At 51.3% G+C, this 14,994-nt stretch overlaps 1 protein-coding gene across 1 annotated transcript in view; it reads right to left on the bottom strand.

Moving 5' to 3' along the window:
- Positions 1-14,994, bottom strand: part of FOXN4 (forkhead box N4) — a 101,393-nt gene that overhangs the window by 21,940 nt on the left and 64,459 nt on the right. Inside the window, exons 4-5 of the mRNA XM_069619429.1 lie at positions 1,794-1,900; positions 1,572-1,682 (exon numbers count right to left, since the gene is read on the bottom strand). Of these exons, the coding sequence (XP_069475530.1) occupies positions 1,572-1,682; positions 1,794-1,900 (218 nt within the window). The remainder of the gene's footprint in view (positions 1-1,571; positions 1,683-1,793; positions 1,901-14,994) is intronic.

Here is a 14,994-nt window from a genome sequence, read left to right as displayed (position 1 = left end):
TGATCATGTGCAATAGGCAACGGTGAAATGCATATTGATAAATTAAGTGCCACAATGGTTCAAAAGTTAGCTCAGTGTGTGAAGCACCCATTGCAGAGATATGCGTTCATATGCAAAATTAGAATATCACATTCCAGCAAGGCAGGCTGAGCCTTTCCTATGTCTGAAGTTTGTAAACCTGCCTGCATATGTACTTAGTTTTGCAGAGCAACATCTGTTATTAACAGTAATGTACCTGCACCAGTTAGGGGTTGCTATAAAAACTAACATATCATCCGTATGGTGAAGGTCTAGAAATTGGTTTGTTCAGATGTGGTTTTGTAAAACCTAGGCGATCGCCTCCAACAATGGCATAAACTGTTATCCAAATTCAAGACTATGGAACCAAAGCGTTCATGCTTGTATCCTGGATTTGCCAGCAGACGATACAGTGATCCTGGTCAAATCATCTAATATATCTTACATTACGGTGCTGTCTTCTGCGTGGTTTGCCTTCTTGCACGCTGCTGGTATCGTTTAGCCCATTACTTGATCTTTCTCCTTATGTAGGCAATTTGGGTGGAAGGGGTGGTAGACAGAAGAGAGAGGAACAGATGTTGCAGGCCTCAGGCAAGCATATTGTAAGGTCTACTTGTTTGACACAAGAAACGGTTTGCTTTTTGGTAAAAGTCAAAGGTTTTTATGCACAATTATAAATGAAAATGCCACAAGCCATTGTTTGGAAGTATTTAAAGCTTTAAAATCTAAAAGACAAACCCAGAATAAATGTGTTAAAGCACATCGATTGGTATGCTGATACTTATATACTTCCCTTGATGATGGAGAGAATGAAGCTAGAATCATTCCCATTTTGCATAACACCCCTCTATAATATTTTGTTTAAAAATGGTCATGTTTGGTTATGTGTTGGTCTTCAAATGCTACTTGTTTATCATTCTGATTAGAGCAAGAATGAAGAGGGGAAGGGGACTCAAAGGGAGTAAACGTGCTTTTTATGCTGCGAGACAGCATATCAACCTATAGTTTGTGAGCGCGACGGGTGGGGGTCAGGGGACATGACCAGTATTCTTGATCCCTTAATTCCTTTGTTTTGGTGGAGGGGGGGGCAAAGATGTCCGTGCCCAGGCCCTCAAAAGTGCTTAATATGGCCCTGCTCTTGCTTTCACTGAAGAGCTCGATAGTAGCAAGCCGAGCTGGACACCTACACCAGGGGCTCCCTTCTGGATACCCACACCCCAAGTGCCCTCACCACAACTCAATTAGAAACATCAGCACACAGAATAGGGGTTATTCCAGTCTGCACCCTAAAAACACTTCAGGTTTCGCATCTTGCCCCTTCCTGCTTCCCAATAGCTTCCCTTCAACACTTTACAGTACATTTTGTTCAACACTTTTATTTAAACACAGATGCAAAGCATAGACAGCCATCGAAAGTTACAGTTAGCATGACCAGTAAGTCACAGTAAGCATCTACAGTACATTTTATTAGCCCATAAACCAATCTAGCCGACTCCCGCCTACAGGGTACCGTAGGCCTTGGTGCGGTGTATGCACACATACGGTTGTTTTACCTGTTGGGGACCCTGTGAGATGGCATACACTTGCTGCGAATGAGGGTGGTACATATGTTGCTGTGACTGGATGCTGGGTGAATTTTGTCCACTCATGTTGTACTGGTTCATCTACCGGGATTACATAGAAAGCATTGGTAAGGTTTAATTGACCATTCCAGGCATGCCCCATATAAATATTCCACTGTCACTGCTGTAAAAGAAAATTAAATGCGCACTTACGTTTCCCCCATGCGACGTGATAGTATTCAGTCCCAGAATTCCCTGTTGCATGCTGGTGTGCACATGAATCATTGTACCTGTTGGGTGCATATTATTTGCCAATGACCCTAGAACAATGCACAGAGGAAAATGTTTAATACATGAACACGCATTTGCCATTGACTCTTAAAAGCATGCAAAATTACTGACAGGCCATGGTGTCAAACCAATATGGGATTTCTATAGAAACACTTATGTCCAGGCCTAGAAACACTTGTGTACAGGCGCGTTATGAATGCCATATCATATCATATCATTGGTGTGGTGCGTTATTCACAGAGGGCCAAAAGCAGGAATTCTTATTGCAAAAAAATACCACTAGGTGAAATGTGACTAGGAAACGTTCCTGTTGTAAAATACCAAACAATTAAAGTGCCATTTTGTTGCCATAAAATGGCGCTCATAATAGTACTGACGGTTTGTGATTTCCGGTTTACTTGCTTCAGACGAATGCCAAAATACTGTATATATCGTTTTCTTTTAAAAGGGAAATAATTAAATTTGATGACACATTTTTTCTGTAAATAGCAACAAAAAAGCTTTACTTTTTTAAATGTATATGTTGTGAGCTTACCGGTACATGTGTTTTTAGGAAAAACATATTCACATGTACAGTATGACTTTTTTAACAAACGCTAATGTCCAATTTTTTCACTGCCTGTTGTAAATTAATGTTTGGTTTAGTTCTTTTGGGTTTATTTGAAACGCCATTACTTATCAGGTATTTTAAACCTCCATTCCCCAGGCCGAGACACATTGAGGGATAAGCCTTTCTCGTGACCCCGCTGGACACCATCCCACAACATCACCACATGGAACTCTTGAAAGGGAACCCATGAGAGGTAGGGGACCGGTATAAATCTGCCGAAAACTGTAAATGGAGTTTGAACATACTAATGGGAAGTAGCTAATATAGACTTTGGGGGTAATTCATAGAATTCAACGCACAAGTGGCGCACGCGGCAGGCGCACAGTGTGCGCGTGCGACAGTCTGCGCCAGCCGCATGCGCCAAAATCCATTTCTGCGCACAGCGTATTCATGGATTTTAACATTCATTACTAGCCGTGGCGCAGCGACCCTGCAGCAACACCAGTTACGCCCCCAATCCCTCCCCGTGCGCCATGTACAGCGCACAAATCCCGTACATGGCACACAGGCCAGTGGATCAGCATACAGGCCCCCAACCACGAAAATGCCTGTAAAACTCCCTGTGCACCCCTCCGAATACACGCGATTGGACCTGTGCGAGCGGGGTACGTGTATTTCGGGGGTTCGCGGGAAGTTTCACACGCGATTGGCCCTGTGCGAGCGGGGTACGTGTATTACGGGGGTGCTCGGGAAGTTTCACATGCGATTGGCCCTGTGCGAGCGGGGTACGTGTATTTCGGGGGTGCGCGGGAAGTTTCACACGCGATTGGCCCTGTTCGAGCGGGGTACGTGTATTACTGGGGTTCGCGGGGAGTTTCACACGCGATTGGCCCTGTGCGAGCAGGGTATGTGTATTTCGAGGGTGCGCAGGAAGTTTCACACGCGATTGGCCCTGTGCGAGCGGGGTACGTGTATTACTGGGGTTCTCTGGGAGTTTCACACGCGATTGGCCCTGTGCGAGCGGGGTACGTGTATTTCGTGGGTGTGCGGGAAGTTTCACACGCGATTGGCCCTGTGCGAGCGGGGTACGTGTATTACTGGGGTTCGCGGGGAGTTTCACACACGATTGGCTCTGTGCGAGTGGGGTACGTGTATTTCGGGGGTGCGCGGGAAGTTTCACACGCGATTGGCCCTGTGCGAGCCGGGTACGTGTATTTCGGGGGTGCGCTTGAAGTTTCACACGCGATTGGCCGTGTGCAAGCGGGGTACGTGTATTACTGGGGTTCGCGGGGAGTTTCACACGCGATTTCGCTGTCAGAACAGGGTACGTGTATCCAGTGGGGTGCGCGGGGAGTCCCACACATGAATTGGCAGTGTGGGTCCTCCCAGGTGTGCCCTCTACTCCCTCCACGGCCCCTGCAGGCAGCCCACACCCCAGGGGACTACCCAGCACCCCTGGTCATGTCCCGCACGCAGCCCATCCACCATGGGCATGCCCCCCAGCCAGCCCACTTGTCACCTTGCACTAGTGATCACCAACTCATGTCCCCCAGCACCCCCAGCCCCCAGCAGTGAGCCTCAGGCCCTGACTCATGTCCCCCAGCACCCCCACCCCTCAGCAGTGAGGGGCACCTGCCAGCAGGCCCCGAATCATGTCCCCCAGCACCCCCACCCCCCAGCAGTGAGCCTCAGGCCCTGACTGATGTCCCCCTGCACCCCCACCCACCCAGCAGTGAGGGGCACCTGCCAACAGGCCCCAAATCATGTCCCCCAGCACCCCCACCCACCCAGCAGTGAGCCTCAGGCTCTGACTCATGTCCCCCAGCACCCCCACCAACCCAGGGTTGAGCCTCAGGCCCTGACTCATGTCCCCCAGCACCCCCACCCCCCAGGAGTGAGCCTCAGGTCCCAAATCATGTCCCCCAGCACCCCCACTCACCCAGCATTGAAGGGCACCTGCCAGCAAGCCCTGACTCATGTTCCCCAGCACCCCCAGCAGTGAGCCTCAGGCCCTGACTCATGTCCCCCAGCACCCCCACCCACCCAGCATTGATGGGTACCTGCCAGCAGGCCCCGAATCATGTCCCCCCCTACATGACATAAAGATGCACAATCATGGCCCACATCTCCACCAAAATACCACAGCACGCCACCAAGTCTTGAGACGCAATGATTTCCCAATCCACCCCACACTGGCATGCCTATCTCAAGACACAAACCAAAAGTCAACTATGTACATCAACGCATGTCCGTCACACACACACACACTGGTTGGCATTGATTGTGTAAACCCACATTTTCACATGCATGAACTCAAAGAGCGAATTACACACATGGAAGTAAAATATCAAAATGTATTCTGGACAAAAATAAAGCAATGAAATGAAAGCATAAAAAAATTGCATACATGAAATGAAAAGCATGTCCAAAAGATGAGTACATGAAACGTATAACCAATCCAAAGAAATCCAAAAGAAAAATAGTGCAAACTCTCCCTCCACGAAAGCAAATCCAAAGGAAACGTAAAAAGTAAAATCCATTAATCCATGGTGAAATCCAAAGAAAAAGTTCCAATAAATCCATTGTCCAACTATGTACAATCAATTGTCAAGGGTCCATGAGCCCAACGAAAGAACAGAAACCTATGAAAAAACTACCTAATAAAAAAACTATATACAAATGTGTGGGGCAAAGTCCAAACACCCCAAAATAAAGGAAAACGAAAATGAAACTTAACACTAAAAACTATATACAATGGCGGCGGGCTAGTCGGATGGGTCACCTTCCGATTTCCCGGGCCAGGGCATCATCGAACTCCTGCTCAATGTCCTGGAGGCGGTCCTCTTCCAGGGCCCCAAGGGTTCGCAGGGACGATGCCATGTTGGACTCCAACTCCCTGCAAATAGCCTCGAGGCACTCGGCCCGCCTCAGAGTTCTCCGCCCTGACCATTGTGAGCCGTGCCTCTTCTGCCTGCTGCTGCTCCGCATCAATACGCCAGCCCAACCGCAGCCACACGGAAGACACACCCATTCAAGGGTCCTCCTGCCCTCTGGCCGATGCCTGCCCCTCTGATGTTGATGGCCCGAGCCATCATTGCTCCCACCTAGAGCCTGCTGCTGCTGTACATGTGCCCTGTCCGATGATGCCTACACATCCTCCATCAGCTGGACTCCAGTTGTTGTGGTGTCCATCCCTGCTGGACCGCCGACTCCCGACTGTGGCAGGGATGGGATCTCCACCAAGCTGGCTGTGTTGGTCAGGCCAGGTCCACAGGGGGCCCTGGTGGAATCTGGGCCGGAAGACGGCAGGGAGAACTACTGGCGCATAGTCTCCACAGAGGAGGAGAGGTCCGCCAGAGTGCGCGACACATGTAGGAACCCACCGACCAGGGCCCCTCCCAACAGTGCCACTTCGCGACGCTGCTCTTAGTGATGGCGTGCGTGCTCCACCCCGGAAGCACGCACGTCATCATGAATGTCACGCGTGCGCAACGCGACACCAATCAGGGCGGAGCCCATACATTCATGGGACCCCTCGTCCGCAGGTAGTGGAGAGGCAGATGACGTGGCACTCCCCCCTACCTGCGGACGGGCCTGGGACGGGGCATCCCTGCTGGTGCATGGTGGTGCAGTCACAGGGTCAAGGACAGCGACATGCACAGGCCCCTCCGCGGTGACCTGTGCTGCCTCCTGACCCTGGACTGCACCACTTGCACCGGTACTACCCCTACCAGGCCCCACGTGTGGCTCAGTAGCGGGCTCCTCCTCCTCTGTGGAGACCACCAACCTGGAGGTCTCCACAACGTCTTCCGCCATTGCAAGCCCCTGTGGGGGCTCACCCGGCCCTTCCGCTATAGCCTTAGTGACAGACGCAGCACCAGTCCCCTCGCTCCCCGGTGATGGCAATTCCTGGGAGGGTGTCTGGGCCCTGTTTCGCTGCCCGGTGGAGGCATCCCTGCCGCTTGGCTCCACAGCGCCGTCTCTGCCCTCTTCTTCACTTGACGCTGCGTAGAGGGAGACATAGAACACAAGCATCAGGGTACAGTACAATATTCCCCTAGACAGGAAGCAATAACACATGAGTGGCACTCTCAAATGTCACTTCCATCCTGTCCCTCCATAATACATGGGTGAATGCACGCAACACACATGCAGAAACAGGCACGGCGCCTGCAATCAACATCAGCATCCATGTACAAGGGCCTCTTTTAACCAAAATGTTGCCTTCAAACTCACATGCATCATGGCTCACACTGATCCCATGCACACACATCACCGGAGGGTCATGCATCATGGCTTGTACACCACAGACACAGTGGATAGACACAGTGGATACAACGGTGACCGCACTGCATCAGTGAATCCACACATCATCACGGACATGTGTCATGCATCCATGGCGTTTCAAAGTCGCACACACACTTCTCAGACACACACATGTGCACCATACATGTACATGAGAGCAGCACCCATCCCTCACCCCCCTCCATGTCCAAGAACAGAGACTGGCATGCATTCATGTGTGCATTCCGCATACAGCTCCCCATGTTGCATTGGAACACATGCACCATCCATGTGGTTCACACATTACTGGTCTCACATGCATGACCATGATGTCCCTGCACACACACATCCATACATGGCCTATGCCACACATACAGGCAAGTATCAGACTACCAGCACACTGCAACATGCCCTGTCTCACACAGCAATGCTTGGCCACTTACCACTCAACTCCATACGGGTCTGCCTCTGGGCGTGGAGCGCTGGGCCTACGCGTTGCAGGACCCTCATCTGGATGTTGCTCATGCTGACCCGGCACCCCTCTGCATCCTCTGCCTTCGCAAGGTGCCGGGCCTTGTAGAGGGTCCTGGACCTGAAGTCCTCCCAGCGCTTCCGGACGTGCTTGATGTCGCGGGTTGCCACCCCCTCCGCGTTGATGGCAACCACTGCATCCTCCCAGATCCTCTCCCGTCCTTCCTTGTTGGTGCGTGATGTTCCGAAGAGGGCATCATAATGCCCCAGGACATGCTCCACCAGGACACCAACTTCCTTCTCACTGAAGCTGGTGGCCCTCTGCCTCTCTCCTCTGCCTCTCTGGCTGGGGGTCACCAGTGGTCTCAGATGGTGTATGCCCCGACGTGGCTACTCCCGAGGCAGGCGTGGGTGGGCAACTGGGTCCTGTGGCTGGGCTGTGGAGCGATGGTATCCCAGTCGGGAGTCTTCGGTTCCAGCAGGGGTGGACAAAGCAACTGGACCCCTGCAGATGGCTGACGTGCGGGCACCAAATAGCAGGGCACGTGGGCAGCAGGCAGGCAGCAGCAGATGGCTGGTGGGAGCATGCTCGGGGCTCTTGGGGGAAGGAAAATGGCCTTTTGGGCAGGAGCGTGGTCTTCCATGTGTTTTCGCGTGGCAAGCTTGATACGGAGTGATTTGGCATGTGAAAAAAGTGCACGTCATCGTGAAATCCAAGGAAAGGCCCTTAGCGCGTAAACGCGTAAGTGACGTTACGCGCGCGGGCGTTCCCCACAACACGGGTGCATTGTGAATCAGCACGTGAGAAAACTGCACGTCACCGTGCTATTGGAGGAAAGGGCCTTAGCGTGTAAGTGACGTTGCACGTGTGGGCTGGCTTAAAAGGCACGAATATCACGCTATTTTCTTGTATGTGCTTTTTGCGGAGAGCGAGCGGGTGTTTCTTGTACTTCTTGTCGGTTCATACGCAATTACTTCACAACGTTTCCAGTTCGTACTCCCTGTTTCCTCAGACTGCGTTCTTTTCTTCTTTTGGTGGGGGGGTGTTGCCAACGCGCACACGCGCGTCTTTTTCAAGGCAGACAGTGAGTCGCGCACGTATTTTCCAACTGTGGTTGCCCCCGTGTGTCGGGTACCCCTTCAGAGGTCATTGTAGGCTGCATGTAACACGTGTACGCTTATTTTTGTGTTTCTGGGTGCCACGGCGTAGTGCGGGTTCATTTTTCCACGCACGTGGTCTACCAGGGGTTGCATGCACGTGTACTTTTGTTTTTGGGGTGCCTCTGCGTTGCATGACCCGTCATCTTCCGCCAGGGGTCACATACAGCCTTGCTAGAGCACTAGGGTACGAATTCCATCTAGTACCCTACCCCTTTCATCCCAATTGCCCAGGACAATTGTTTACGGCAACTCCCATACGCACAACAACATCAGTGCCATGGTTGGGAGGCGACCAAGCAGTAAGGGAGGCAAAGGTGGCCGACTTCCAAAAGGTGGGTGCGGTAGGGGACGTGGCCAGGATTTGCAGGGTGCCCCTAGAGCCCTGTGTGTGGAGGACCAATCGGGGCCACCTATGCCCCCCCCAATGGTTGTGGGAAACGTAGCTGACACCATCCCAACTCAGCCCTTGTTGAGCCAGCCAATTTTGTCACCTGAACCGGTACAGGATGACTCCCAGGCTGACTTCCAGGTCAGCAAGTCTAATCCAGGTGTGGCGGTGAAAGTTGCTGTCACCAGGCCACGTGGATTTGGGGCAGCAATGTCATCTGCTGCCCCAAGTAGGCAGGGTGGGGAGGCTGCAGGGGCAGCTGCAGCTCAATCTACCCCAGCTCCGAGTCTCCCAGCCGGGACAGTGTGGGTCCAGGTCCATCACACCGACGTTGGCCCTGCCAACATCACCCTGCAACCAATGCCTGCACCAAGATATATGGTCATTGTGCCTTTACAGGCTTCTAGTACCCAGTCCACCTGCGCTTCTGCCCCTACTGACCAGAGCGGCATAAGCCACTCAGGATCCGCACCACCTTACAAGAAGAAGAAGGGTGCTCTTGCACTACAGGCTGAGACCCCAGACACGGCTACACATTCCGGCACGTCAAGGAAGCCTAGCTTCAATGACGCCGAACTTGATGCACTTGTGGCCTATGTGTCGGCACATAGCCGCAAATTGTTGGTGACTGCAGGCTGTAAGACTACGACTGCTCAACGTAGGGCCCACTGGCAGACCATCGCGGACCACATTAGTGCCCTTGGATTTGTGAGGCGCACAGCTGATGATGGCTACAAGTGGTGGAATGACCTTAAACGCAGAGCAAAGAACAAGCTGGCTTCCAATCATGACTCTACTCTGGTGACTGGTGGTGGGTCTCCACCAGAGGACGGCCAACTCACTGAACATGAGTCTGTTGCTGGAACCTTCATCACAGAGGAACAGATCCAAGGCGTGGGAGACCTACCAGATCATGAGGCATTGTCCGGTGAGTGCCCATGCAAGTGTGTGTAATCCATGTGTATGCTTCTTGGGTGATGTGTAATGATTGAGTGCCAGGTGAGGATGTGTACTCCTGAGTGGTATGGGTCACCCATGTGCTTCCTCCAAACCATTTACCGGCCTTGGGTTTGGGTATGACAGTATCGCTTCTGACCACAGTAGCCAATTAGCGCCAAATTACTGCAGTTGCCCTTGAACTCGTCTTGCAACAACATTGTTCTGATTTTTCAGTGTTCATTCAGCCTGATTGTTTCAATCCTCCCATTTTTGCAAGGCATTTTTCTACCCTAATGCCACATATGTGACAGACTTCTGTCATAGATTACAACCCACATTGGCCCACATTTATTACCTTGTTATGGGAATGATTTGACCATTCAGGCTGATTGAGTAAGGGCCTGCTCACATTAATTTTTGGGGCCTGTTTGAATGTGGAACATGATTGTTGTTTCATGTCATGTTGAAGTGCCCAACCATTGATGTATCCATCTGCCTGCCATCACTGTATTATTGCACACTGGATGTGTTGCACTGTATGGCACATGCGTATTTTGTCACACTATTTTGCATTTTTCATCTCATCATGTCCATCTCACATGGATGGGTGACAGTACTCATTCACTGACATATGGCTGTACTTTTGAAATGTACCATGGCTATGCTACGTGCCATCTGTGTGCTGGCATGTGTCATGTATGTGGATTTCCCATGCCACTCACAGGCTAATCTGTGATGCCAGTGCTAGCACATGTGTTGATTTTCCATCTTGGAGTCCTCAGTGTCTGCTTTTTGCCTCCCCTTCCAACTCATTGACAGTGCAGGCATGCCAGGGTTGTAGTTGTGTGGGACATGTGTTGTTCATGTACTGGATCTCTGCCTTGTCAGGCCTATGTGTGTGCTATGGTGCTCATGCCTGTTTCCATTTGTTGTCTTTCATGTTTTTGCAGGTGATGACGCACTTGATGCTGTTGAGGTGGAGGAGATGGTGCAGACCCAGGAGGAATTTCAGCCACGACCGGGCACCAGTGGTGGACGTGGTGGTGGGTGAAAACCCTATCCTCCTGCAGACCATACTGTCCACGGGTGTCTCTGGGTGCACCTCCCTAGACCTCTATGATTCAGGTGCTGAATCGGACAGTGGGACTTAAGTGCTGTCGCAGGTGAGTGTTTCTGGCAGGGATGCTGTTCTGTCCAACCCACCTGCACCGGTGCATAGAGGGGGTAGGCCCCTCTATGGTGATGTCAGTGTTGGTAACTCCGCCTTTGGTGGTTACGGATGCAGGGTCACACTCCACTACATCTGATCCTGTTCCTGGGCCAGCAGATCAAAGGGGGAATGCAGTCCTGCAGCCTCAAGGTGCAGATCGCCTTGCCCCAAAAAGGTGTGGTGCCCGCCGACGTGGTGGCCGTATGCCAATAGGCAATACTGTATGGGAAAACTCCATTTACAGTATAGCAGCACAACAGGGAGCATCGGTTGAAATGATGGCTCAGGCAATGGAGAGGGTAGCCATTTCCATTCTCCCCCTGAAAGGCAGATGGAGCAACAACAGCAGGCAACAGACTCCATTTGCCAATCACACAGGGAAGACATGTTGGCGTCCAACAGGGACCGACGGGCGGCACTGTAGACTCTGCGCGAAGCCATATCTGTAGAGTCACAGGGCCACAGGGAAGCCCTGAGGTTAGAACTCCATTTCCTCAGGGAGACTCTGGGTGAACCTGAGGCTTCCCGAAATTTTAGGTCAGAACAGCAGCTGGAACAGCTCACACGTTCGCTCTCAGCTAAGCTGCAGGCAACTCGTGAGGAGATCCGGGCATCACGCGAGGCCATGCGTGCAGAAATGCAGGCAACCCGTGAGGTGCTGCATGGGGATCTCCGTACTATCATCCTCCAGAACCAGACCTTCCACACCCGCATGCTTCCTGCCATGGAGGACCATACCAGGGCTTTGCGTTGGCTGCCTCACATAGGACCACCACCACCTGATGTAGCAGTAGAGGGTGAAGAGAGCGACAGCAGTTCTCCCAAAATGGCATAGCCGTGCAGGCCATGAGCCCATGGAGGTATTTTTTTTCCGCAACATCCATGCACGTGGGTGTTGGTGTGCACCCTGTCCTCGAACCTCCTGGGTGGCCCCCCCCCCCACCCTGGTCCACACATGGCCATTTTTGATTTTTGTATTTTTTTTTTCAGTGTGTTGCCTTGTGTGGCTCCCGTGGGCATCCACTGTGTATTCCAGCTGGGCACATGCAGGCTTGTCCTGTCTTTGGGTTAGATGCTTGGGTTCATGACACACACACCCCTCCTGCTTCCCCTTTCTATGGGCTTGCAAAGAGTTTGACCAAGTGACAGTGATTTACACAGTGACAATGGGCTCCCATGAGCTGTGTGGGCAGTCTGTAGTCAAAACTGAGTGGACAAACCCTAATGGGGAATGTTGTTGTATTGAACACTGCATGGTGTATTGATATGTGCTTGTGCATCCATGTCTTCCTCCTTATTCACAGGTATGTTCTTCATGTCTTCACAAGGCCGTCTCCTTTGCAGATGCAGTTCATGTTGTATGCAGTACACTGACACATGTGCCTGATAGCAACACTCTGCAGTTGGAAGGGGTCGATGTGCTGGCTTATTCAGGTTGTAAGACTTGCACTACTTTGATTTTGTACTGTCATATTTTGCCACTGTTTCATCCTGTGTTGCTGTATTGTGTTGCTGGTAAGTATTTGTTCATGTGTGCTGTTTGTTATTGATTATTGGGAGCATATTGTCTGTGGCCTGTTTCCATTTGGGACAGTGCACTTTGTGACACTTGTGTCATGTATGTGTTGTGCATTCATTTGGTTGCTTTCACATTGCATGACATGCCATGGTGTGTTGGGTAGCTGAGATGGGGAGGGGTTTGGTGACATGGCACTATTTTCATGTTGCATTTTGCAAGGGGGTAGTCATTCATGCAGCATAAATGTGTGTCTTTTTGTGACACTGCATTGGTTGTCTTTCAGTAGGTAGGGATGCACACAATGTAACACTTCCAGGTGATCAATCTCAGGCTGGTATGGTTGTGACAGTTGACTGTCCCTTATGTCATTATCATTGATTGTCAGCTGGTATGTGCCAGGGCTGTGTGCACTCCACAGGGGTGTGATTTTAGGTGAAGTAATTAGCCACCAGCTGCGTACGGGCTGCCTCACCACGTGCCCTTTCCCCTCCCATGCGCACTGGCCGTGCATGTGGTTGGGGATGTGGGGGAACCACCATGTCCACCGGCAGGCCCCGGCGGGTTGCAACGTTGTGCAGGACACATGCTGCCACTATGATCCTGCACACTACTGGGGGCGCGTATAGAAGCTGTCCACCAGAGCGGTCAAGGGAGCAAAAGCGTGACTTGAGCACTCCGAATGTGCGCTCCACTATGCCCCGGGTTGCAATATGGGCTGTGTTGTATCTTACCTCGGGTGGTGTGGGGGGGTTCCGAATTGGCGTCATCATGTGGGTGCTCAGAGGGTAGGCACTGTCCCCTGGGGAGGTGATGATGGGTATCATTAGTGGGGTTGTGACATTACTCAGTATCTGACATGCATGCATGTGCAGAGGCATTTATACTCACCAAGCAGCCATGTATCGCCATGCCGCCCAGCTTCTGGGTCCCGGTTTAGGGGTGACATTCTGAAAATCAAACTGTCATGGGTGGACCCTGGATAGTTGGCATATACTGAGGTGATGATTCCGTTGGCATCACATACTACCTGCACGTTGATGGAATGCCAGTGCTTGCGGTTTCTATAGATGTGCTCAGTTGCCCTGGGAGGACGTAGAGCCACATGGGTGAAATCAATGGCACCTAGCACTTTGGGGAAGTGTGCCACCCCGTAAAAGTCCTGGATGGCAGTCTGCCTTTCTGCAGGTGTTGTGGGCATGTATATGTGCCTGCGGACTGAAGAGCGTGCAGTCATGATGGCCAACACCTGGTGTAGGCAGCGTGACTGCGTGGCCTGTGACGCCCCCCCCCCCCCACTATGGCACTTTTCCACTGAAATGAACCAGTGGCCAAGAAGTGCAGTACATTGAGCACCTTTTCCAAGGGGCTCAGTGCTTGGGAGCACAGGGTGGGTGATGTGAGGTCATCCTCCCACTCACTCACCAGGTTGAGTATTATGTGTGGTGGGAACCTGTACCTCCCATACACCTGGTCATCAGGCATCCCAAAAAGGCTGGTCCTGGGTGTAAAAATTCTGGGCCTGACTATCCTCCTCCTCCTGCGGTGTCCCACGACCACTGCTGCAAGGAATGGTATATTCATCGTAGCGTCTGAGCTTGTTGTTTGCGCGCACTTTTATGCTGCGCAGGGCCGCGTACACCTGCTTCCTGCTGGCGTACGTGTTTCCGGATTAGCACATTTTTTTGGCACACGCGTTTCCCCTGTTCGATTCCATGAATACGTGTTGTAGGCACACGTGTGGGCGTTCCGTGCATTTACCTCCTGTACTTCCCCCGTAATGCCCACATATTCACGCGCTGTTCCCCATTCCGCGTGTTATGCCCCGTGTTCCGCCCACTTTTGTTGTGTGCGCCGCGCTATGAGTGCTTTCGCTGTGCGCGTAGCGCACGCCGTTTGATGACGTGTGCGCCCGCGTGTGCCACGCACGATTTTAGCGCACATCCCAGGATTTACACGCGCACGGACTTCCATGAATCGATGTGCGCAGCTTTCACACACTTGTGCTGTGATTTTCACGCTTTCGTACGCTTGCGCTGCGATTTTCGGCACACATTAATTCCATGAATCGGCCTGTTTATCTGGTGTCTTCTCTCATTTTATTATGCAGAATCTGCTGAAGGAATTACAAGACTGAACAAAAGAAAATTCTTTTTTCGAACATTGATTGAACGATTGCTCCTGACGAAGGGAATAGAACACCCGAAACGCGTAGAGCTCACTATTAGATGTGTGAATAATGAAGAGTATTGATATACGTGCAGTACACAATATGAATGAATATTGTATAACATTTTGTCAAAATCTAATTACTTTGTATATGAGTTATATGAATACATTCTTCTTTTTTCAGAAAATCTATTAAAAACTCCATCAAATTACTTTATTATGAATGCTATAAGTGGACGTTCCGATTTCTAAAATTATGTAACATAAGGACGCCGGTCTTGATGAGTTTATGTTTACTTATTGTTTGTCAGCACACAAAACTCAGAGTGTGCAGAGGGCGCAAGTGTACCACAGACGGTGGACACTGTTTCTCTCTGTTTTCGACTAATGCAACCTAGTGCCAGGGTTGCTGTACACTCCTCTGCACCTCAATAT

The sequence above is a fragment of the Ambystoma mexicanum genome, chromosome 10 (genome assembly GCF_040938575.1).
Source record: "Ambystoma mexicanum isolate Mex_15411 chromosome 10, UKY_AmexF1_1, whole genome shotgun sequence".
NCBI lineage: Eukaryota > Metazoa > Chordata > Amphibia > Caudata > Ambystomatidae > Ambystoma > Ambystoma mexicanum.
Note: the sequence above shows the minus strand (reverse complement) of the source record. Positions and strands in the feature narration are given on the sequence as shown.